We start from the raw sequence: 25,615 nt of genomic DNA, 5'->3' as shown, positions 1-25,615 counted from the left end.
TTGAATAAACCAAAATATCATTGATGAATACAATAACAAACTGATCTAGGAATTGTCTGAAGACTCTGTTCATCAAGTCCATAAAGATGCCTAGAGTATTGGTTAGTCCAAATAGCATGACCAGGAACTCATAGTGTCTGTACCTGGTTCGAAAGGCTGTCTTAGGGATGTCTTCTACCGTGATTTTTACCTGATGGTAACCTGAACACAAGTCTATTTTGGATAAGACCTAGGCATCCTGCAACTGATCAAAGAGGTCATTAATCTTGGAGAGGAGATACTTGTTCTTGATTGTGACTCTGTTCAAACCTCTGTAATTAATACATAACCTCAATGTCCCATCTCCATTTCTAGCAAGGTGACTTCGGATCCCCAAGGGGACACACTATGTCGGATAAATTCAGTGTCCTGCAATTCAGTGATATGTTTCCTCAGTTCCTCTATCTCAATACGACTCATGCGGTAAAGAGCAACCGAAATGGGCTGGGTACTTGGCTGAAGGTCTATAGTAAATTCAACTTATCTGTACACTGTCTGTCCGGGTAGTTCATATGAAAACACATCTGGAAAGTCTCAGACTACCAGAATATCTTAGATACAAATCTCTTTCTTGGGTTTGCGTAATTAGAGAAAACAACAGGATAAAGTACTTTATAATAAGAAAATTTGACGTGAGGGAATAAATGCTAAACGATTTTATTAATTCGTAAATGGCTCTTCATTAGGAGAATTGAATACAACTTTCTTGCTAAAACAATCTACGGTGGCGTAATACACCGCTAGTCAGTTCATTCCTAAAATTACATCAAAGTCTCCCGTGTCTAATTTTATTAGGTCCACACTCAATTTCCTATATGCTATATCTATGACACAGGTTCTATATACAACTTCTTCCAATAGTGTCATACTATCAGCAGTAGGCACAAACAACATAGAATCAAGTTTATCAGGTAATACATTAAATTTTGATACAAAAATAGGTGAAACAAATGAATGTGATGCACTAGTATCAATCAAAACATGAGCAAGATGGTTACAGATAGTGTACATATCATGTACCACGTTCGGGTTGGCTTCTGCATCCTACTGGGTGAGATTGTAAGCTCTGCCTTAGATATGAGGTTTGGCCTGATTCTGGTTCTTCGGGCACTCCCTCGCATAATGTTAGGCACTACCACATATGCGATAGGTGTTGTTGAGGCGATAGCAAGGTCGGTCCCCATGATCCCTGTCACAATACTGATAGATCTTACCGTGTCTTGCCACTGGAGCCTAAAGGGGAGCCTGGATTGAGCCTCTTGTTCTGTTGAACATGTACAGTAAGTGCTGGTCTATGGGGTGGAGCTGAGGGCTTAAGGTTCCCTATTGCTTGAGATAAGGTGCGGAAGCTCCTCTCCACTAACTTTACCTTGGCCAGAACAGCCGAATAAGTACTGAGTTCCAACACAAATAACTTATGTCTGATCTCTGGACGGAGACCCCACTCGAGCCTTTTAGCCTTCCTACCTTCATCCAACATGTCTCAGGGGAATATCGGCCCAACTCTAGAAACTTGCGAGCATATTCTAACATAGTCATGTTCTTTTGGACCAATTGTATAAACTCCATCTCCTTCAGATGTCGGAGATGCTCTAGAAAGTACTCTGCATGAAAGGCTGTCAGGAACTGTTCCCAAGTAACTGGAATAGGCAAGGTAGTTTATTTGAGTTCCCACCAATAGTCTGCTTCTCCCACTAGCATGTAGGTAGTAAGGGTGACCTTTTGTTCAGAAATCACTCTCAGGGTCTTAAAGGCCTTCTCTGTCTCTGCTAACCAGTACTCGACACTTCAAAAGAGGATCCTCTTACAAAAGTAGATGAGTCTAATCTTTTATACCTCTCTATGTAGTCTGGGTCCATTATGGGTGGAGTTGGGTCCCGTGGAAGAGGGACTGGGCCATGGTAAGGATGGACTGGATGACCCTGCGGTGGTACTTAATGATACGGTGGGGGCACCAGATTGTACTATGGTGGTGTCGGGTGGTGCTGTGGCTAGGGCACCGAATCATACTGTGGTGGTGCCGGGTGGTACTGTGGATGAGTAGGGTCGTACCAGGGTGACTCGGGATCCTCTCGTTGCAGGGGTGGCTCCACCTATGGCAGCGGAGGAGGGTTAGGTAACTCCTTCCTTTCCTCTCGGCTCTTCTGGGTAGCAATGAGTCTCTCCAGCATCTCAAATATCCAGTCAACATTTTCTCTAAGTGAACCATCCCGGGCTGCTCGGGTTAGTGAGAATTTTCTTGTCTTCATCTATCTGTACCTGTATTTCACAAGAAACGGTTGAGTGATAATCCATTATTTGGGTGTTCCCTAGGGATTTTGTGTAAGGAATGGGTCCGAGGAACGCAGCTCTGATACTAACTGTAACGACCCCGTAAATATCCAAATGAAATAAATTATAAATTAAGTGCGAAAGCTTAATAAATGTTCAAGGTTTACATTCCCTACACAATAACTTAAAGAACCAAACGGGACTGCAGAATTCAATCTAAAAAAAAATAAGAAATAAGGAAATAAACAGAAAATAAAGAAAACTAGCATTTACTCACAATCCTTTTTGCGGTTCGGACTCTGGAATTTGGTCATCTTGATTTGAAATGATTAAATAAGAAATGAGCTACACTAGCCCAGTAAGGACATCACACTATATCACTGACACAGAAATAAAGGTTGGTAAAAAATCAAAAACCACTAATGGAGCACTAAATTTAGCAAATTCATTTATCATTTATAAAAACATTTACCATCCACTTACTGTAGTAAAATTTATAAAAATAACCTATACGGATAATAATATTATACAGATCATGATTTCATATATAATCAGCAACATAGCACATATTATAATTCTATATCCATTATCAATAAATCAGACAATAACCGTCACTCTTTTTACCAACCTGCTGGTATCCATAGGGATTCCTGGGATGTCCCCCCTACACGTGAACCCTTTTTTTTAACATTCTCCATTACGAATCATCCTCATACCCCGTCCGATATGAACACCAAATTACAAAATTTCAACATCCCGTCTGGTATGAGGGTGAAGCGGGTCGTCCCCATACCCTGTCCGGTATGAGCGCCAAATTACCAAGTCTCGATACCCCGTTTGGCATGAGACAACGTTCACGGTAGGGTTTTCTATGTACCCGGTCCGTCCACCATCTCCCAGGATTTCTAGTAAGGCTTTCGTTTCATCCATTCACTTAATCACACAATTTTTTACCGTTAAACTTTCTTTTTTCTCAATTTAGCCGTAAACACATAGAATAAACTATACATACATTCAAAGCCATAAAATAAATTAATAACATACCATCATGCATATAAAATGTAAAAACAATCAACAACAACAGTAGATAATTTTCATTTCTGACTCCATTAGCAATTCATAATTAATTATGCACATTTTCTAAATTCACATAAAATATCGTATTATTAATTATTTAGACTTCAATTATATGATAGGGAATAAGGTGAGGGATCCTTACTCAATTTGATACTTGAAAAGCTAAGCTATTCGACTGCACCTACGGGCGATTTTGGGTTCCCTGAATTTTTCTTCGAGAATTAAAATGCGCTAATAGTATCTACAAATGTTCCAAACAAACCCAAAATCAGTCTTAGGGTCCACTTGGCCAATTTCAAAAATTCCGGCATGGCGGCTCCACCCTGCTCCAGCAACGGCACTGCCACCCGCGGCGGCAGTCCGCCTCGGGTCGGCTGTTTTCGGCCGATTTTGCATCAATCCCTGTGAGAAAATATGTTAAGGGGCCTTGGTTGGCCGAAAAAACCCAAAAAATCAAAATTTATCGGCAGCGGGGCGCTCCGGTGCGGTGGCTCCTTCGGCTCACGCTGCGCATAGGTGTTTTACTCCAGTCAACCTGTAGAGAAGGACACGATGATCACAACGGTGGAAAAGTTATACAAAACGGGAATCAGGAATGGCCTCATCAGAGGCGTTTTGGGAAATTTCCCGCGGCGATGCCGCGGGCTTCGCTTGCGTTTTTCGGCCAATTGACGGTTCGTTTTGCTCTGATTTGGCCATGGGTGTGTTTAGAATTGAATTCTGAGCAAACGAAATTTTTTTTACCTTTTTTTTGCTGTCGAAAAGGGCTTCGGTGCGGTGGCAGGAGGCGAGGGTCTCCTTTCTGGCGGCCAGGTCTTCTTCTACGACGAGGGGGTCTTGCAGCTAGGGTTAGGGTTTGGTGTGGATGAGAGTTATTTATATCCGTCCATTTTTTATATAGGCTGTCCATCGTGTTTGATCTGGGTCGTCTGATCGTGATTAAATAAGAAGTGAATTTAGACCGTTCATCGCGATCCAATCTGGACTGTCCATCGCGATATAATCTGAACCGTCTGATCTTGTTTGGAGAGGGAACGCGTCTGTGTCGTCCGTACGCGCGGGATTTGAGCCGTTTGATCGCGGGCACGCAGATCGCCTACGTGGCCTCCCACGTGGCACTGCGTCAACGTTCGCTACCACATGGCACGTCCTAATTCATCGGGTCTGCTAACCGGACATCTGACGTTGCAGAACTTTTATAAATTGCAGTTTGATCTCTGGTTTCTGATTTTTTTTCAAAAATACTCGTAGAACCCAAATTTTCACCTATTTTCTTTAAAATTGTTTTCAATTTTTACTCTAAATTAAATAAAAAAAATTCAAAATTATATTTATTAATTTTAAATTACATTACAATTTTATTTTGGGGTGTTACAGCTCTTCTTTTGCTTTGAAGCGCATAGGTTCTTCTTTCACGTCTTAGGGTCTTATTGGGTAAAAATTAAGAGAAATTTTTTGTGGATTTTTTGGGAATTTGAGAGCAAGAAGCAGATAAAACAAATGGGTTTTTTTCTCTTTTTTGAAGTTTTTGGATGTTTGGTATTTTAAAGCAGACAAAATAGCAATGTTTTCTCTGGTGCTTGCATGTCTGGTTTGTGTTTCAGATGTTATTACAAATGTTAGTGTTGGTGATGCTGATTCGCATTGTACGTATCCTTTGTAGCGTTTCTTGAATTTTTATGTTGTCGTTTCACTGCTGCGGATATGCATTTTGATTGATGTTCACTGCTGATTTTGAGCTTCTTACGGATTTGTTTGAAAAAATTTTAAGAGTTATCTCTAGTTAATACTTTATCGAAAATAAGAAGAAAAATGAGATACTAATAAAAAGCCTTAATTTTTAAATTTGTAGTTGTTCAAATAAATCTTCAAATACATGAATATATACATACTAATACAATTTTTAAAATTCTAAATATATGAATCATAATTAATTATAATATATGAATTATTTTGAAAAATTTAAAAGAAATATTAATTATTATATTTATAATTTAATTTTTTAATAATGTAAAGAGTGTAGACATATTGAAATTTATAAACTATAATTTTTCAACATGGTCTGATAGGCTCTATGTGCTTTTGCCCGTCTGGGTTTTTTTCTGGGTTTATGTGTTGTTGTCTTTTGTTTCTTTCTGGCCACTGTTTCTGCTTGTGGGGGGTCTGGTTTATGTCTCCTCTTTCTTTTCTCTAACTTATCTTGCAAGTAATAATGATAACAATAAGTTGAAATGGTCTGGAAAAGCTTAAAGAGGTCAAGATAGTTTTCTCTGTGTCTCATTTTGTTCCTTGTTTTGTTCTTCTCTTGGTTTTCTGTGTTGTTCTGGCTTTGCTTATGTGTTTTGGGGTGCAGTCGTTCTTGCTGCTAGTGGGCTCTTGCCGGTCGGTTGGACTTTTAGGTCCTACTGGCTCTGTTTCTATAGGTAACTTTTGTGTCCTACTAGCTCTTCCATAATTGATCTGATTGCAAGAAAATTAGAAGAGCTTCAGGACCTGCAACTTGCTCATCAACTAATATTAATAAGAACAACCATGCAGGCCAAACGATATATCATCCCTATATATATATATATATATATATATTCATTTAATTACATGTATAATATTGCTCAAATTTAGTTCTAATGTAGTCCCTATTATGATAATTAGTTAAAATAGCTACCCTGATTACAGTCCAATACAAATTTTGGTTTTATTTTCTGCAAATTTTTGTCTTCCAACTGCGGGCGAGCTGTGAAGGATGATTTTCAGTGGCTATTGCTTGCAGCTACTTTCTCCAGTTGCCAGGTGCTCTCTTCCTCCATCTATTAATCCATTCATAAATATTCTTATTACACATTTATGTTAAGGTTCATGTATCCTTAAATAAGTACATGAATTTTGAAGTGCACGTAGGTACATGAATTTTAAAGTATATATAAATATATTTATGTATGATTTTCCATATGCATGTATCTTCTTTCTTATATATATATTTTTATAGTTTGAAGATAATATAATAAATAAAAAATTAAACTTTTATGTATACATTCTCCTTTTAAATTTATCGATGAGAAAAAAAAATAATTTTTATATATCCGAGTTCTTTGTCAATATTCTTGTGTTTGATTTTGAGCTAATCCCCCTTGCGATTGAACACATTCTTGTTCGATTTTCTTATATTAAGCACAAAGTGTAAAGCCTAATATATTCTTGAGCTGGGAAACAAGGAAATTTATAGGTGGGTAATGTAGTTGACTTGCTTTGGCTATTATATTTATACATATTCTATATAGCAATTATTCAAAAACATTTGTTCATCTACTTGAATTTTATTTTGATCATTTCTATTTAATGGCTTCCTGCTTCATGTCATTAAGCATTGTTTGGCTGAAAAGAAAAAACTTAGAACATTCCTTGCACAACACAAGAGCACCAAGAAATCAATAAGATTATGATTTAATGCTTTATGTCGATGTTTACCGGAGTATCGGAGAAGACAGGAGAATCCACCATTTTCTTTTTTCATTCCCTTGTCTACCATTAAATCACTTGAAATTTTTGTCAAGAAATTTATTTGTAATTTTCTAAAATCATCTGTGATTTTACAATAATTTCTCCAATATACTTTTAATTTAATTTAATTTAATTTAAAATAGTTTATTTGAAAAAAAAAATCTGTTGTATATTTTGTGGATTTATATTAAGAGTGAAGAATAGAAATACATTTGAAACTCTGTTCGTATATTTTGTGGCGATTCAAACAATCGGAAAGGTTGTTGCAATTTATAGAGATATTGTGGCGCATTGGAAAGATTGTTGCAATTTATAGAGGTTTGCAGTGTCTTTCAGTGGTTATGAAACTACTGATAGATTGGATACAAACACTGGCAAATAGGCAAATAGTAATACATGTTGCGGCGATCCAACTGAGGTTTGTGGGTGCCACGTGGCACGACCTTTCTCGCGCATAAACTTTTCCTAGCATGTTATTCTTTGGCTGTCTCGTAACGAGTTTTCTTCGGTAACGACTTCCTTAGCATGCTGCCAAAAACAGCGTAAAATCTCATTTTTTTATTGTAGTGATTTAAAAAAATAATAATAATAAATTTTATTTTTTTTCTATGTATAAAAAGTTATGAAATAAATAATTAATTAAATTTCAAAACAAAATTATAATAAAAATTTTAAAATCAATTATAACGTAACATAATAGTTCCTCCACTAAAACTAAAATAGTAATTTGCCATGTATGTTAATATATATGACATTTCCTCTTATACATATTTGAATAATAAGTGAATGATGTAAAAATTTAAATTGAGGGACTTGATTAAATTTTAAAACTTATATATGTATTAATAAAGCGATATAGATATATTAATATAATATAACAAAATAAATTTAAAATATATATATAAAAATATGAATTTATAATTTTTTATAAAAAAACAGACATAAAAATTATTTAATTAAACAATAATATTAATTATCACTTAATTAAACATGATTGGTTGTAAAATTTTAATGCAAGATATTCATATTTAAACTAATAAAAACTAGTTGATCAATTGATTAATTATGTATGTTGTAGAATTAATTTCTCATTTAGTTTGCTTTTTCTTGTGCTCGTAATCTTAGTTAATTTTGGTGCATTGTCCCATGACAAGTACCGAGTTGATGGGAACCACTTGATTAAGAAATTAATTAGTCGCAGTAATCATCCTGGCTGTCACACGAGTTATGATGATAATCACAGCTTTTAATCAAATCTCCAAAAGTCTTAAACTTGATTATGAATACAAACCCCAACTAATATATTAGAAAAGCTTGGCAATTACCATTGGCTACCCAATTTAATACAAAAAGTTAATGTTTACCAAGATGATTGAAAAAAGCTGTTAACCAAACGCACCCTTTCATTTTCTAATAACCAAAGAAAGTTTTGAGCTTCAATTATGTATATATACATACATGTCTACTAGCTAGCTAGCTTTTATGTACCAATGAGAGCAGTTAACACCCATTATACATGTCTACTTGCTTTTGTCAAAAACATGCTCGGTTATCATGATAATGCCCAATAGTTCTCTCTTTTTTTTTTTCCTTCTTCTTCTTCTTCTTCTTTTCGTTTTTGCTTTAAAATATATACATGTGTATGCATTATATATAGATATATAGGAGGATTAATATATGGTGGGGTCTAGACAGCCTTTGGCAACTAATATATAACTTGTTTAATTTTGATACTTAGCTTCAACTTATGGTTTTCATTTAAAGATACAAAAGGGTGTGGGGGGCCAATTTGATAATTTTGATACAAGTCTAGTGGTTAGCATGTGTTGTAATGTATGGCGAAAATCTCTGTTCGCCAAACACAATTTCTATGACACCAAACAGGCCCCAAGCAGCTCCCTTTTTGAAACTCCAATCTTTCCAACTATTAAACATCCCATCTGTCCCTCCCAGATTTCTTTTTTTACAAAAAATTAAAAACCCTTTTTGGGTCTCCTCGCTTTTACGAGAAAAATTAATAACATATTCAAATGCTATTTTTTTTAAAAAAAAAAAGTAGATTTAAATGCACTAATTATTATGTAATAAAAAATAATTTTTATACCAGTATACGTATAGAAAACATATAACCTTTTATAAAAGTTAAACGCACCAACGAATCAATTAAGCAGTAATTAATAAGGTACCAAGTTTGAAAACTCAAGAATTATTTGATCTTAAGAATTTTATTCTTAAATGGGATGACGCAATAAATTATTAATTTACGAAAGAAATGATATATCCAAAAAGAAAAAAACAATAGTAAATGACAGAACGCGAGGAAGTCATTAGTCTGAGCAATTATGAATCACACAGTTTTCTCAAAAAATATAATTTGGGATTTGAGAGTTCAAAGGCTAATAATTTTTTAGAAGAAAATTTTGATTCTAAAATATACAAGTATTATTCCTTTTAAAAAGTTGAACAAAAATGTGTTATATTGAAAAATATTATAATGATTTTTATTTTGTAAATCACTAATCTCGCTAGAAACCAAAATTTCATCATTCTTATAACCGAACTTTACCAATGAAAACGAAACTCATAAGTGATCTGCGATGTAAATCAATCAAATATAATGATTATCTAGAAAAAATTTCTACTTTTAATAACTAAAAAAATCTTGCTATATAATTAAGACAGATCTATATATATGCACTAAGCTTTCTTAGTTCTGTTAAGTGAATCAATAATCTCTGACCAAGAAGATATTTGGGTCATAATTCATGGAACCTAATTATCCGAAGGCAGCACCTTCAGAGGCACACTCTGAAACGATGGATTTTCTTTCTCGTGAATGGTGTAACTTTGCACTTCAAGCTCTTCAACCACCTGAATTACACGATCGATCAATCGTTCTTCTTGATAATACAATCAAGAATCTCGAGAAGGAAACAGGAACAGTGCCTTTTACGGTGAGAGAAGTCCCTAAAACTGCCATTCCCATTGATGTTTACTGCAAATATTTACGTAAATGAGATTTTTTTTTTTTTTTTTTTTTTTTTTTTTTATAATTGAAATATTGCAGAAGATGGAGAAGAGTGTAAAGATGGATGATGCAGAGTTCAAGTCAATACCGCCATGGAAATCCAATGATGTGAAGGTATAAAAATTAATTTTTTACTAGATTTTTTATATACTCAGTTAGTTGATGATTTGTGAAATTTATGTTTCAGTCATGGATATGGATGCAGCAAGCCATGCATCCAGAGCTAAACTACACCAGCTGCTTCAGGAAGAAATGGGTATATATCTCCTGCTAAATTACGAATTACCAACTTCTTCTTTTTGCATTTTAGTATTTCATTCATGTGGGAAATGAAGCAGGTGCCATGGAAGAACATGGTGCCATTCAAGGGTGTGTCGCTAAAAAAATGGTTGAAAGAGATAAAGTCGAAGAGAAAGGAAGAAGTGAGATTACAAAGAGCTGAGGTTCACGCGGCGGTGTCCGTGGCGGGAGTAGCAGCTGCACTGGCTGCAATTGCAGCTGAGAGCCTGAAAAAGAATAAGCCCAAGTCGGATGATGCAACGAAGGAAGCCGCGGTGGCTTCAGCTGCCGCCTTGGTTGCGGCACAGTGTGCGCAAGTAGCAGAAGCAATGGGGGCAAAGAAAGAGCAAATTAGCAGCATCATGAGCTCAGCCACGAGCGGTACAAGCGCAAGTGATATTTTAACACTTACAGCTGCTGCAACAACATGTAAATAATGTCTTTCGTCTGCTGCTCTGTTTTTCTTGCTCTGTTTTCTTTTTTTTTTTGGATAGCTTTAACGAGGGTTTATGCTATTTTTATGGTAGCATTAAAAGGAGCTGCTACTCTGAAAGCAAGATCAGGATGCAAGAACAGATTAAATGGGACGGCCCCAGTGCTGCCAATTGAAGATGCCAGTGATTTGCCAATGGAATTTGAGAAGAGCAGATTGCTTTTAGCCAAAGGAGCTGAGCTTGGTGTTGAAACCCCAGATGGTATGGTACAATCTCTGTGTTAAATACATATTCGAATGATCAGACTTAAATCCACAATCTCTTATTAAAAAAGTTACCGACTGTCCGCTTTTAATTGTAAACAGCAAAGTATAAGGTTAGATCAGTGTCAGTCGTCTTGAACAATGAAGCCCAGGTTCATCTCTGATCAAAACAACAACTCTGTTTATGAGGAATTTCTTAATCTTGCATTGTTCTTATTTTTTTCAAGCTTCTTTTACAGGTTATTCTTAAAGTGAGGAAGCTGAATCTGTTGAAAAGCAAGAAAGAGAGTAAGTTCTTTAGCTTCTTCATCTTCCTTTTTCATTTAATGATGACTTGAAGGATAAATTACAAGCTAGTCTGACTTTTGGGCTTAATTATATCTAGATCCATAATTTTTCAAAGAAAATTACAATTGACACCCTGAATTTTTAAATTAATATCACAACTCAACCCAATGAAGTATTAAAATTATTATCAAAATATAAATATTTTTTTTTTTTGCTCAAGAGTACATACTAAAAGAAAAGACACAAAATCTAAAAAGAAAAGAAATTAAAAAAATAAAATTGGAGAGAGAACTTGGGGAATTACAATTGAATGTTCTAATTGTTGGGTTTGAAAAAATTTTAAGAGATAGATTATCTTTATATAATATTTGTTGAAAATAAAAAATAAAAATAAAACTAATAGAATGACCCAACTTTTTTAATTTGTATTAGTTTATATATACCTTGTAAGTATATCAGTATATATAGACACTAACATAATTTTTTTAAGTTCCAAATATATAAACCATAAGGAAGTGTAATTCATGAATCATAATTGAGTTTAAATACATGAACCACCTAAAACAATTCAAAAAACATGTATTACTTATTATATTCATAATATGTAGTCGATGTAAACAAACTCTTTTTTTAGTTTTAGTCAATATTTTTTTAACTCTAATAGAAATTTTTACTTTTATCTCTTACAGAAATATTTTATTTTTTACTTCAAAAAAAAAAAATTCAATTATTGTTTAACATACTTTGTGCAATTCTTTCATTGGACAGAGCTATAATATTTATAACTGAAGATTATTATATAGTAAATTTGTAAATCTAATAAACTAGGTATAAATTAATTAAACTGAAAACACAAGTAGCATGAAGTAAACTTAGTGTTGTTCAAATTATCAGCTATAGGTTGCTGAGAAAATTTTGAATTGGTTTTAGGTGTTGTATTAGACGTGCATACAGAACTATACAGAGAATCAGAATGCGATGAGGAAGAAGTTAATACTTGTTATCTTCTTGTATTGAGGACAAATTTGGGAAGCATTAAGCTGGACATGACAGATGATTATCAGCGCTACAAGACATGGGCCAGTACCATTAATCATATGCTCATGATCTCTACTTGTTTTACAAAGTATCAACTTCAGTTCTACAAAAACTGAACCCATTACTACTATCTCCACTTTCATGTATGATTGTTTTTTTTTTTTTTTTTTAAACATATTTTGTGTAATTATATATATAGATATGTGAACATAGTTGTTGGAGTTTGACATTTATGGAATTAAACTGCTTTGTTTTTTATTTCACTGGAAACTTAATTAAGAGACTTACAGTTATAGTTGATACAAATCTTGAGACACCTAAAAAGTTAAACTCCACATAGTTTTGTGATGAATATAAGAAAATAGACTTGTGCTTGGAGAATCATAATATGCTCTATAGATTTCATAAACAAGGTTTGGAGACCATTGACATCTTGACAACCATGAAGAATTCTTCAAAGAATAGTGAGATTTCTTGTAACACCCTAGCCTAAGAAGGGCTAGGTGTCAAAAATAATAATAACAAAAAGAGAGAAAAAAAAGGGAGGGAGGAGAGAAAATGACGTCGTTTTGGAGGTTTCCTAAAATGATGTCGTTTTGGGAAGAAAAAAAAATTGACCAGAGACGTGTCCGCCTTTAATCTGGGAAGAAGAGAAAGAAAAGGCATGTATGCCTTTTCCCTCCACCAAAGAAGAAGAAGGAAGGGTCATATCGGGCTCTCCTCTCTCCGACTATAAAAATAAAGAGAGAGCTATGGAGAGGGAGAGATTCCGAGCAACAAAAAGAAGAGAGAGAGGAAGAGAGAGAGAAAAAGAAAGAAAGAGAGGGAAAACGGATCTGTGAGCAAAGGCAACCTCTAAGACCCGTTTCACGACTGAATCTCTATTGGAATCGCTCCGGCATGCGAGAGGAGAGAGCCATCCGATCGGATCCATCCGAGAAGAGGAGGAGACACAATTCGACCCAAACCCGTGCATGACCAACAGAAGGAGTTTGGACTTGGGTTGCAACGACCTAGTTACAAGGGTCTGGGCATGAAAGGAGAACAAAGTAGATCCGACCACGTGCGTCGATTCTGTGGTGGTTATCGATCAGGTCGCGGTGGCATACGACGGTCCAGCGATGACACGTGGCAGTCTGGCTGCAGCACATATGGAGGCGTGGTCTTCTAACAGTGGTGCATGGTGGTCTGGTAGGTGGCACGTGTCTAAGTGCGTAGCGATGTGTGGAGGTACGTGTTGGGCGCGTTGTGGCATGCGATGACCTGAATCACGCGTCAAAGATAAGAATCTACCCACCTTTGTATTATTATTATCTTTAAGAAGTGTCTATCATTTAACGCACATAATTTTTTATTTGTAAATAAGGGAGACATTTGAATAATAACCAAGACGTAGAGATGATTGGAAACTCGAACCAGTGAAGATATTAACATCTTTTTCTATCAGACTGTAGATAAGGAATTGGGTTACTCTCATCTAAAGACTCCCATATTTTTATAAAATTTAGTTTTCTGTTGAAATGAATTGTTTACAGACCTTACAAATTATTTAAGTTTTTGACATGATTTTCGCAGACTCATCAAGTGTGTGGGTACAATTACATATGATTGGAGATCATAATGGTGGGTATGATTTATGTTTATGTATGCAGATTGCTACTAGTGCGTATATGCAGATTTTGTGCAATCTAATTCTGAGTCGTATGTGTGCATGATGCAGATATATATATATATATTTAATTGTATATTGTATGACGTATATATGTATATTGTTAGTTTATGTGAGTGAACAACTTGTACGTACGTGTTGTGGAATACATATATGCCTTGTGTAAATATGCAAGTATACATATGTCGTATGTGTTACGTGTCTATATATATATTTATTTAAGTCGATGACCGTGCATATAAGATGTATATATTGTACTTATTGTGTAGGCATGTTTATATATAACATATATGATGTACATGTAAGTGCATGCATGGATAGGTCATCTAATGATGAAATTGATTTGTAAAAGAATAATATAAGAATATTTAAAAGATGAAAAAATATATGTAACTGGTATCAACGAAGGACGAGTGATTAGGTAGAGTTCACTCTACCTGTAGATACGACCTCAGTCAAATGTGGTTAAAAAGTCCAATACATAATCGTTTTGTGTTCGGATATATGTGAAAAGTAATAAGTGATACCTAATATATAACCATTTCGTGTTCGGTAGCATTAGAGAAGTGATAAATGATAAGTGATAAGTGATGTATCTGCATGGTAGAGGGAATCCTTAGTGCCCTCGTTGATGTCGGCAAAAATAGCATCGCAAAATAAAACTCTTAAAAGACGAAAAATTATAAACTTTAATAAAAATGTAATTGAGAATAAAAGTGCAATTGAGAAGTGGTAAGTGAACAATGTAAAGTAAAAGTGCTACTGACATATGCAATGATAAGTAATTCAATGACAAGTGCAAATGATTGTTAGAAAGTGTAAGTGCAAGAGTTATGAAACTAATGAACAGTATTACTTATTTATGTAAATATGATGTCAGAATATATGTTATGTCCATGAAATCATATGTGAATAAGAGAATTATTGAGATATGTGAAATTACAGTATTGTATTACACGGGGAATCGGTTTTAAAGAAAATATGCATCTATTTTATAAATATTGTATGATTGAGTGTGTGCATGTCTTTGTTATGGGTACTGTCTTTTTTTCTCATCGAACCCGTGAAGCTCACCTCCATTAATACGTCTTAAATGCATATTAGTTTAGATCAAGAGTATGTTGAAGACCAAAGGTAGACTCTGAAGAATCTTCTATGATTTTTGGGATTTTATTTTATAAGGTAGACTTAAATATATTATAATAATGTAATTTAGGGATTTTGTGAGTTTTATAGATTACAGCTCCAAATAAGGGATGTATAGTTGATTTTTGAATTTCAGCATATTGTTGCGTAAATTTAATAGATTATATGCGTGGAATAATGCTCATTTCTCAATAGAGAAAACATATCGTTATATTTCTCTCTAGTGAAACCTTCATTTTCTTCCTCTTTTTAATTACGCGACTTATCTTCTTCTTTTGGTTTCTTGTTTTAGCCCATAACATCATGGTGTATGAAATGATGAAGAGGGTTATGGTTGGGACAAGTTTATAAAGCAAGGAAAGTTCGTGTTTTCTCTTCTTCTTGTTTGTGGGTATTTATGTCAATTTGTTATTTTATATATAATTATATGTTTGACAATTTAGGAGTTTTTGTCATGAAGTAAGAAAAAAGAGAAAGGTAATTATTATGGTAAATAAAGAAAAACATTTAGGAGAGAAGACAGTTGTAAAATTACACAACTAAATTCATTGATCAAGAAGCTCTTATCAATTGAATGTTAAATGTGTTGAACATAATAAACCCATATATCAACCCATCAAGTTTGGTTTTGATTGGATGATGGGTGTCGAATCTAGAAAAAATAAATTTCTATTCTGTCAATAACTTAAATTTGTAGTAATAATGAACAGGGTCGAATCCATAGAGAATTGAGGAGAGGTATAAGGCATGTCTTCTTGCTAAATGCTTCATATAAAAAGAATGTGTCGATTATAAAGAGACTTTTTCTTCGATTTTATTAAAAAATTCTTTCAGGACTATAATGACTTTACTGGTGCATTTTGATCTTGAAATGCATTAAATAGATGTTAAGACCACATTTCTCAACGGTGACATTGACAAGACGATTTTTATGGTGCAACCAGAAAAATTTGTATCAAGCGATGCAAAGCAAATGGTTTACAAATTAAAAAAAAAAATTCATCTATAGGTTCAAGCAGGTTTCTCATCAATAGTATCATAAGTTCCATCAAGTTATCATCTTGTTCAGTTTTGAGATGAATGTAGTGGATAATTGTGTATACCATAAGTTCAATGGAAGTAAGTACATTTTTCTAGTTTTATATATCAATAATATAATTTTTGTCAGTAATTATATAGGTTTATTATACAAAATCAAAAGATTTCTAAAAAAGAAATTTGAAATGAAAGATCTTGGGATGACTTTTTTATTTTAGGAATTTAAATATATTGGGATCGCTCTTGGAGAATTTTTGGATTATCACAAAAGAGGTATATCGAAAAAATTCTTAAAAAATTTGGCTCTCAGAATTATAAACCAGGTGACACCCTTATGTTTAAGGGAGATAAGTTCAGTTTAAGTCAATGTCCCAATAATGACTTCGAACTTAAAGAGATGTAAAAGATTCTTTATGCTTCAACTGTAGGAAGTCTTATATATGCTCAGGTTTGTACGCGTCAGGGTATTATGCACATTGTTGGAATGCTAGGGAGATATTTAAGTAATCTAAGAATGGATCACTGAAAAGCAATCAAATGAGTCATGTGATATTTATATAGGACAAAAAGTTACATACTCACTTTTTGAAAATCAGATCAGTTGGAGATCATTGGTTATTTTGATTCTGAGTTCACTAGATGCCAAAACAGTAGAAGATCTACATCAGGTTATGTCTACCTGTTTACTGAAGCAACTATTACTGGAAAAGTACTAAATAGACACTTATAGTGTGTTATGAGACATCCAATCATAAAATATGGCTACAAAATTTTTTCACTGGGCTATGCATTGTGGATGACATAGAAAGATCACTCAAGATTTTGTGACGATAAGTCTGCAGTTTTGTATTTCAATAATAACAGGAGCTCAACAAAGTCAAAGCATATAAACATCAAGTTTCTAGTTGTTAAAGAAATAGTTCAGAGTAGAGATCCTGAGTTTTTAAATTAATATCATAACTCAACCTAATGAATTATTAAAATTATTGCCAAAATATAAATAATTCTTTTTTTCAAGAGTATATACTAAAAAAAAATACACAAAGTCTCAAAAAGAAAAGAAATTCAAAAACTAAAATTAGAAAGAGAGCTTGGAGAATTACAATCAAATAATTTTATTAATCAGTTTGGAAAAATTTTAAGAGAGTTGTCTTTATATAACATTTATTGAAAATGAAAAGAAGAAAAAAGAAAAACTAATAAAAAGACTCAATTTTTTTAATTTCTATTAGGTATATATCTTTTAAGTATACAAGTATATATAGATACTAACATAATTTTTTAAGTTTCAAACATAAAACATAATGAAATGTAATTCGTGAATCATAATTAAGTTTAATATATAAACCATCTAAAAAAATTCAAAAGACACGTATTAATTATCATATTCATAACATATAATCAACGTAAACAAACTCACTTTGTAATTTTAGTCAATATTTTTTTAACTCATATATAAATTTTTACTTTTATCTTTTATAGAAATATCTCATCTTTTACCTTAAAAAAATTTCAGTGATTTAACATTACCTTATATAATTCCTTCATTGGATAGAATCATAATATTTACAACACAAGAATATTATATAGTAAATTTGTAAATCTAATTAATTGGGTATAAATTAATTGAACTGAAAGCACAAGTAGCATGAAGTAAACTTAGTGTTGTTCAAAGTATCAACTATAGGATGCTGAAAAAATCTTGAATTGGATTTAGGTGTTGTATTAGACGTGCATGCAGAACTGTACAGAGAATCGAAAAGCGATGAAGAAGAAGCTGATACTTGTTATCTTCTTGTATTGAGGAGAAATCTGGGAAGCATTAAGTTGGATATGGCAGATGATTATCTGTGTTACAAGACATGGGCCAGTACCATTAATCATATGCTCATGATCTCTACTTGTTTTACAAAATATCAACCTCAATTCTATAAAAACTAAACATGTTACTACTCTTTCCACTTTCGCGTACTACTTTTTTTTTAACATATTTTGTGTAATTATATATATAGATATGTGAACATAGTTGTTGGGGTTAGATATTTATGGAATTAAACTACTTTGTTTTTTATTTCAATGAAAACTAAATTGAAAGACTTACAGTTATCGTTGATACAAGTTTTGAGACACCTAAAAGATTAAACTCCATATAATTTTGTGATGAGTGTAAGAAAACAGACTTGTGCTTGAAGAATCATAATATGCTCCATGGATTTCATAAATAAGGTTTGGAGATCATCAACTTCTTGACAACCGGGAAGAATTCTTCGAAGAATAGTGAGATTTCTCTCAACCGAAACCTTCATCTTCTTCCTCTTTTTAATTACGCGACTTATTTTCTTCTTTTGGTTTCTTGTTTTGGCCCACAACCTCATGGTGTATGAAGTGATGAAGGGGGTTATTGTTGGGACAAGTTTATAAAACAAGGAAAGTTGGTCTTTTTCCTTCTTTTTGTTTGTGGGTATCTATGTCAGTTTGTTATTTTATATATAATTATATGTTTGACAACATGGGAGTTTTTCTCAAGGGACAAACGGATTGTGTCATCAAGTAAGGAAAAAGAGAAAGGCAATTATTATGGTAAAGAAAGAAAAGCATTTAGGCGAGACAGACAGTTGTAAATATTACACAGCTAAATTCCTTGATCAAGAAGCTCTTATCAACTGAATGTTAAATGTGATGAATATATTGAACCCATATATCAACCCATCAAGTTTTGTTTTGATTTGGGTAGAGAGAGCCATGAGTGTAAAGTTGGGATGTTTTGAAATGCAGATACAAATGGGTTTATGTCAAAAAAAAAAAGTGGTCCTTTTAGGCAGCAAAGCCTAGTGGGACTTCCTTGTCTAACCCACCAACACATTGAATTTGATTTCCTGAAAGGGGAGTCAAGGAGTTTGCAGAGATAAAAAGCTATACGGGAATCATGTTTTATATTTATGGGCAAGAGAGGAAACTGAAATGGATGTCACAGTGTGGCTAATGGGTCAAGTAGGCCAACTTGCAATCCCACTACTCACTCCACCTTTTCATGTCAGATTCACTGCAGCCCCTCTTCTCCCTATCATATATAGAAGTTAATATAAGCACTAAAAATGAAAAGTGAAAATGGGCTTTTTCAATTATGGGCCATGCAGGTTCTGGTGGAGGATTTAATAAAACCCTAAAAATAAGCTAACAAGTGTACTAGGAGGCCAGACCCAACTAGAAGAACAGACTAGTAGTCTAGACCTCTCCCATAAATATATTGTGAGGTCAAGTAAATTTATCCAACAGTTATTGTGAGATTAAGTTAATTTATCCAACAGTTAGGACATAGAATTGTGAGATTAAGTAAATTTATCCAATAGTTAGGATACAGAAAAGATAAATAAAAATAAAAATTTTAGAACTTACGCGATTAAATCATAACAACTACTTTTGCAAGCGAAACTAACATCGAATTCAGTATAGAAAAACTTTTAAATGTATAACTATATTTTCACCAAGTCCTAGCCTGCAAGTAACCTAAAACTCATCAAGTATTAGATCAATTTCTGTTGTGAGAGAAAAGTTATGTGTATATAGAGTAAATTGGATCTTGGAAGTTAATAGAGAAAAAGGAGAAGAATTGTGTGTAAAGGGTTAAATGGTGTACCAATTATTTTCTTGGTTGAAGTCAGGTTATGCGTTTTCGTTAGTAGGTTAAGATGAGAATTGAATGGACAATTAGAGAGTGGGGACATGAGTAATGAGACCAACTGTTCCTGAAACTGCATTAACACCACAAGTCTTTAATGTTTTTAGTCCCCAACACCTCCTATTACTTACTCTTCACCTGCTACAACAAAAATTGAATGCTCAATTTTGATTTTTGATTTTCTTTAAACCCATTCAAATGGGTAACCTCTTGGAACCTTTTCATTAATCAATTCCTCAGTCAAGATTACAACAAAATTGTGTCCATGACCCATCGAAGATTTCAGATTTGCCAACATAATTCATGACTGAAAACTATCTTCACACACCAACTTCTAACCCTTATTCAATGCTGCTCCTAACTATGAAAATATCGACTGAGAAATTCAACCAATACTACTGAAATTTCTCCTTTTTTTCTGAAAGAATTACTCAAGTTCACTATCTGAAGATTGTGGAATCAAGAAATGTGAAAGAGGAGAGAAAATCATGAGAGAATAAATCAATTTCTAAAACAAAAAAGGCCAGGGAAAAGAAGAATGTTGAACTGCAAAATGCAGGGATTTTAGTATTGATTCCCTTTCTCTTCTTTCATTTCTTACAACCAAATTTTCCTTTGAGAATAAAATGTTAACTTCCCTAGCTAACAAAAGAATCAAAGGGACTAGACATGGGGAGAAAAGGAAGAATGAACAACCTTGTTTTGTCTTCCAACAAGCCAAAGCAAAGTCTTCCTTGCAAAAGAAGGTGTTTTTGCCTGGGAATCCAAGCTGTTGCAGCTCTGGTTTTCCTCATCAAAACCGATTTCACTGTTGCCTTCATTTACCCACCTACCACTTCCTATCTCAGAATTATTCTTTCCACTCTTCACCTTCATATCTTCATCTGCAGGGACAACACTCCGCTGAATTGGGAATCGAAAAGAGAAGGCCCTCCTCGCTGTGTCCTCAGCTGAGTTCTGCTTTTCTTTCTTTCCCTGTAGCCAAATTTTCGATATTGAAAAACTTTCTCTTTTGCTCCTCTCAATACTAGCATTCCCCTTTATTACCCCGACGCTTGTCATTGCTTCAAATCCACTAAATTCTCTTCTTGATTCACAATCACACTCGGACATAGCAAGCTTGTGGCCAGGTGTCAATGGCAAATGAGGCTTCTTGGTAGTCTGTTTTTTCTTCATTGGAGTTCTTATGGGAACTTGCAAGAAAGAATTCTCATCCATTACATACTCAAAAGACCCCATGGAAAAACACCTTCTTGTATCAACATTGCTGCTACTGCTGCCGTCACCACCATCAACATTCCTGAATTTCCCTAACTTTACAGGAACAACCTTTTCCTCTGAATCAACCATCAGAGTAGGTGGAGTAGTAGTAACATCTTCTTTTGCAATAATTTCACATGATTTTTGTGTGAAATCGATGTGGGACGATCCCAATTCATTATCCCCACGAAAACACAGAATGGAATTATTCCTAATCACTGAACTGGTTCTGGCAAGACCGCTATCTCTATCACCCAAAATCTCTCTGGAGCTCTCACTTCCAGATTCAAGAACAAAAACAATGGGGGAACAACTATTGTTGGGAGAGAAATCTGGGAGCAAACTAGCTCTACACAAGGGGCAAGTGGAGTGAGACAAGAGCCATGTATCTATACACTCCATATGAAAAGCATGGCTACATTTAGGCAACAATCTGAGCTTATCCTCTGGTTCAAATTCACACAAGCAAACAGCACAATCAAATGGGTTCTTGGATCCTATAATAGCTTTATAGTGAAAGACCGGGAGGGTGTCTATAAAGGATTGGTCAACACCAGCATCATGGAGATGGAATAATTGCTGCAACTGCCCTTGTAGAGCAGTCACGTTATCTGAATCCTCCGGCTCGCTGCTCGGGGGTCTCAGTAAAAACCTTACTAGAAGGTGAAGCAACCCAGAAATGAAGAAAATTATAGCTAGAATTATAATGATAAGCAGTATGCTTGGACTGACCTTGCTGTTCAAATCAAAAGTATCTGCCTGAAGATTTTCTGGAGCAGGAGGTGGCTGAGAGAGAAAGTAGGGTTGCTGTGGAGGAGAAAGCTTAATTTCAAAAAGAACCCACCCCATAATTTTGTCTATCAACAACTTACCAAGATTGCGGCTTTAGGCTTCAAGTATGCGACCCAAAAGCTCTTTCCGTAAGCTAAAACTCATTTAGCTGGGATTCAAAAGCTCTTTCCGATGTAGAACCAATTAATGGTGGTCTTTATTTCCTTCTGCTCGAATAGGAAAAATCCCAACTCCAATTTGCGAAGGAGAGAGAGAGAGTTAGAATTGAATGAGAAATTTTGAAGGCTAGATATTAATGGGGAGAGAAGGGAAATTCTGAAGAAAGGCAATATATCTACCAAATTGCAGAAAAATAAATGAGATTGAATCTATTGCCAAAAGATTTCACAGTCAATCAGAACCTCATGCATAGTAAAAAAAAAAAAATCAGTAATTCAAAAAAAATTTATGAAGATTTCATAAAAATACAAAGCCAAACTAGGTTGACTTCGGAGAGAAACTGCAGCAACCCCAATGCTCAATAAATTCAAAGAAGAGAACTTTTTGGCTCTTCTTCCCACACCAAACCAAACCCAAAAAAAAAAAAAAGATGGAAGCTTTCAGTCGTTTCTGAAGAAAGCAAAGGTTATTTTATTGAAATGGAAACGTGCGTATCTTATTGTTTTGTCTTAATTTAAGTTTATTTCTGCCACTGATTAAATTCTTTTACAGGCTTATCTTCTTCTTTCTTCTTCTTCTTCTTCTATTCCAGTTGTTATCTGATCATGATACCGTGTGGTAGCAGATGAAATCATCAGTCTTTCTTTAAAATAAAAAATTAAAAAAAAAAAATGAAAAGTGAAAATTTGGAAGTCAATGGAGGGAGAATAAAATGGAAAGCGCAGCAGAAGCAGCATAGGATACGGTGCGTTTTAGCGCTAAAACAGGAAAGTAAACAATGTGTTTGTGACCCGACCCCATAATTTTGGGAGTGACAAATACGAACTTTCCTAAAGTTTGCTTTTTTAACTTTGTTTTGCTCATCAAAAGACATGGCTTTTGCACGCCCCAACCCAACACCCACATTGAAGAATGTTATGTTTCTTGTTCCACCCATCAAATTTTATTTTTTAAAAAAAAAAATTATAAAAAAATCAATAATAATTACGAAATTTATCCATTTATTTATGTTTTTCCAAACCCTTATTTTATTTTTATTTTTTAAAATCAAGAATTTATTAAAAATATACACGAAAACATATAATTCGATTTTAACTCTACCCGTCGTCTATAAGGGTGGTTAAGCTAAAAATTGATTATGATTAATAGTTAAAATAATAATTAATTAATTAATTATTGAAGTGATATAGTGATGCTTAAGGATATGTGTTTGTGGTGATGATTAAGGAATCAGAGATCAAGAAGCATTAACACAATCCGCCAAGCTATAACATTAATTAAATTCATATGAAATTAATCAACATAATATCATATATATATATATTTTTTATGTGATAATAATTATTATTCTTTTTAATTAAGTAAAATTGGTCAAGTGTTCATACTTAGAGCCGTCCTAATTTTGAAATTTAATTAAATATATAAAATAACAGTTTGACCCAACAAGTATACTAAATAAACATGCATGCTTGTGTCTTTATTATATATATATATATATAACATGACATGTTACGATGATTAATTTAATTATTAAATTTATAAAAAAAAAAAAAGAAGAGCTATTAGTCTTCATAAAACGTTATTTAGTTATGGCATAAGATTTTATTTTTCGGGTTAAGTATTTATATTTGTAGTAAATTATTATGAGTTCAAACTCGTAATTCCAAACCTCTTTTCTCTAAATTAAAGAAATTATTTAATTAATGGTAGGTTAAATTACATATGATATGATTTTTGTGGATGGAATATACATCCAATATATATATATATATATATATGCACATCATATCAAATTATTATATAATCAAATATTTATAATGTGTATAATTAAGCTATTTCTTCTCGAGATACTTCATTCAAAAGATTTATGAATTAATTATCTTTGTGTATTTAACCCAAAAAAAAAAAAATTATCTGAATTCCGACAGTCAAAAGTGAATAGAAGTTTCCCTTTTTAAGGCGCACATCCACCCTACCCTACCCTACCCTACCCTATTACTAATAATACTAATCTTATTTATTAGCATGTAATTAAGATGAGATTAATTATTTAATTAACCAATAATTCGAGTTTAAGTATAATTATAAACTATAACAATCATTAACTCCTTGCAAACGAAAGATTAAGATTTTGTTTGTCATGCATGGAGAAGATGTGGCGGTTTATGGGGGATTCCCATGTGTGAACATTTATTAAAACACAGATCCCAACTCCAATAAAAACAAATTTCTCATAATCATCAAATGCCGTCTATGGTCCAACCCTAAATTGTCTTCATCAAACATCAAATTAAAATATTTAATCATGCCATTTTAGACGCTTATTACAATTGATGTGTACAATTTTTTGTATTAAATTATAACTAATATTCAATTTAGATTGCATAATTTTTTTTTATAAGTTCAAAACTCTATATATATATATATATATACATGTACACACACAGAGAGGCAATTAACTACTACTTTTGTCCCATTTACTTCAAATGTCAAAGGGGGTTAGTTATTAATGTTACCAAATTATGGAAAATAAAATGTCAATGGGTTTGAATTAGAAATTAAAAGACCAATATAAATGACTAAATTAATGCACAAATGAAACTCCACGTGAATTTCAAGCCCCATGATGTTCCTGTTTATTGATGGTACGATTCGGATTCGGATTCGGATTCGGATTCGGATTCGGGCCCAATGCATATTGATCTACAATGACTACTCTGGCCCAAGTGGTTTTAGTTGGGCTCGTACATGAGCGCCCTCGAAACCCTTCTCCACCACCACTCCTTTTTTCCGCCGCCCGCCAGTTCTGTAGAGAGAACAAGCCAGAAAGAAAGGCAGAAGAGGAAAGATCACAGATAAGAAAAGAAGAACAGAAATGGGTCTTCTTCTTTCAGTTTCTAGAGAGAGATAGGGAGAACGAAGAAGAACAGAAATGGATTCCAGACCCATTCTCTTCTCTCATTTTGTTTCTTGTTTCAATTTCCACAGAGTAGATAGAGAGAGAGAGAGAACGAGAAGAATAAGAAGTAGATGGAGAAAAAGAGAGAGGTGAGCTTCTGCTCAACAGCCAACAGTAGCGAGAAGTTAACTTCTTACTTCTTTTGAGTTTTGATTTGTTGGGTTCTACTTCCATGGAGTTTGACTTTTTCATCAACAGAGGGTATTTTGGTTGACTTTTCATGAGCTTTCAAAACATGGTTTGCCAGTTTTTAAGTCTTCTCTTTATTCCTGAACTCACCGTTTTAGTCAACCATTCTCCGGCATACTTTTATAATCAGATTTAATTTTCTTCTTTAGAATTTAATTTTCAAATTGAAAAAATTTATCTTAATTCATAAATTTGTTGTACAAAATGTTAAATTTTTTTTATCTTTTCCTCATAATTTCTTCTCATTGGAGTTTGAATTTTTAAAACAACTAAAGATTAAATATTAAAAACATAAAATAAGAAAGAAGAAAGTTGCAATAATTTTTTTTTTAATTTTTTATTTAATAATGATCATCTGTCATGTTACATAAGGTCACACATACATTACAAAATTAAATATAGTTTAATACTCATAAAAATGTAATGTAATGTAATGACCTACAAAAAATATATGCACGATAAATGATAACATGTTGGGTTATAGTATACTAACACATATTTGTGTGATTAGT

General features: G+C 33.5%; 2 protein-coding genes across 3 annotated transcripts; one reads left to right on the top strand and one right to left on the bottom strand.

Moving 5' to 3' along the window:
- Positions 1-9,575: 9,575 nt before the first annotated feature.
- LOC110812688 (auxin canalization protein (DUF828)) lies at positions 9,576-12,475 on the top strand. 2 transcript variants are annotated; one of them, XM_022039512.2, is made up of 8 exons: positions 9,576-9,836; positions 9,950-10,024; positions 10,098-10,166; positions 10,249-10,618; positions 10,717-10,884; positions 10,989-11,038; positions 11,126-11,174; positions 12,105-12,475. In XM_022039512.2, exons 1-8 carry the CDS (start codon positions 9,648-9,650, stop codon positions 12,326-12,328), a joined length of 1,194 nt encoding a protein of 397 aa, XP_021895204.1. In that variant the 5' UTR covers positions 9,576-9,647; the 3' UTR covers positions 12,329-12,475. The 2 variants fall into 2 exon arrangements, with proteins under 2 accessions (XP_021895204.1, XP_021895203.1); XM_022039511.2 differs by having other exon boundaries at positions 10,246-10,618.
- Positions 12,476-20,283: 7,808 nt separating this feature from the next.
- Positions 20,284-22,553, bottom strand: LOC110812617 (RING/U-box superfamily protein). Its single transcript, XM_022039437.2, has one exon. It carries the CDS (start codon positions 21,851-21,853, stop codon positions 20,408-20,410), a length of 1,446 nt encoding a protein of 481 aa, XP_021895129.2. The 5' UTR covers positions 21,854-22,553; the 3' UTR covers positions 20,284-20,407.
- Positions 22,554-25,615: the final 3,062 nt, after the last annotated feature.

This window comes from Carica papaya, chromosome 7 (assembly GCF_054855325.1).
Source record: "Carica papaya isolate Zhongbai chromosome 7, ASM5485532v1, whole genome shotgun sequence".
NCBI lineage: Eukaryota > Viridiplantae > Streptophyta > Magnoliopsida > Brassicales > Caricaceae > Carica > Carica papaya.
This window is presented reverse-complemented; position numbering and strand designations above follow the sequence as displayed.

Coding starts and splice junctions, on each gene's coding strand:
- LOC110812688 (XM_022039511.2), top strand. CDS start 9,648: ATGGAACCTAATTATCCGAAGGCAGCACCTTCAGAGGCACACTCTGAA. Junction 10,167..10,245: donor GCTGCTTCAGGAAGAAATGG/GTATATATCTCC, acceptor TGGGAAATGAAG/CAGGTGCCATGGAAGAACAT. Junction 10,885..10,988: donor TGGTGTTGAAACCCCAGATG/GTATGGTACAAT, acceptor AATTGTAAACAG/CAAAGTATAAGGTTAGATCA.
- LOC110812617 (XM_022039437.2), bottom strand. CDS start 21,853: ATGGGGTGGGTTCTTTTTGAAATTAAGCTTTCTCCTCCACAGCAACCC.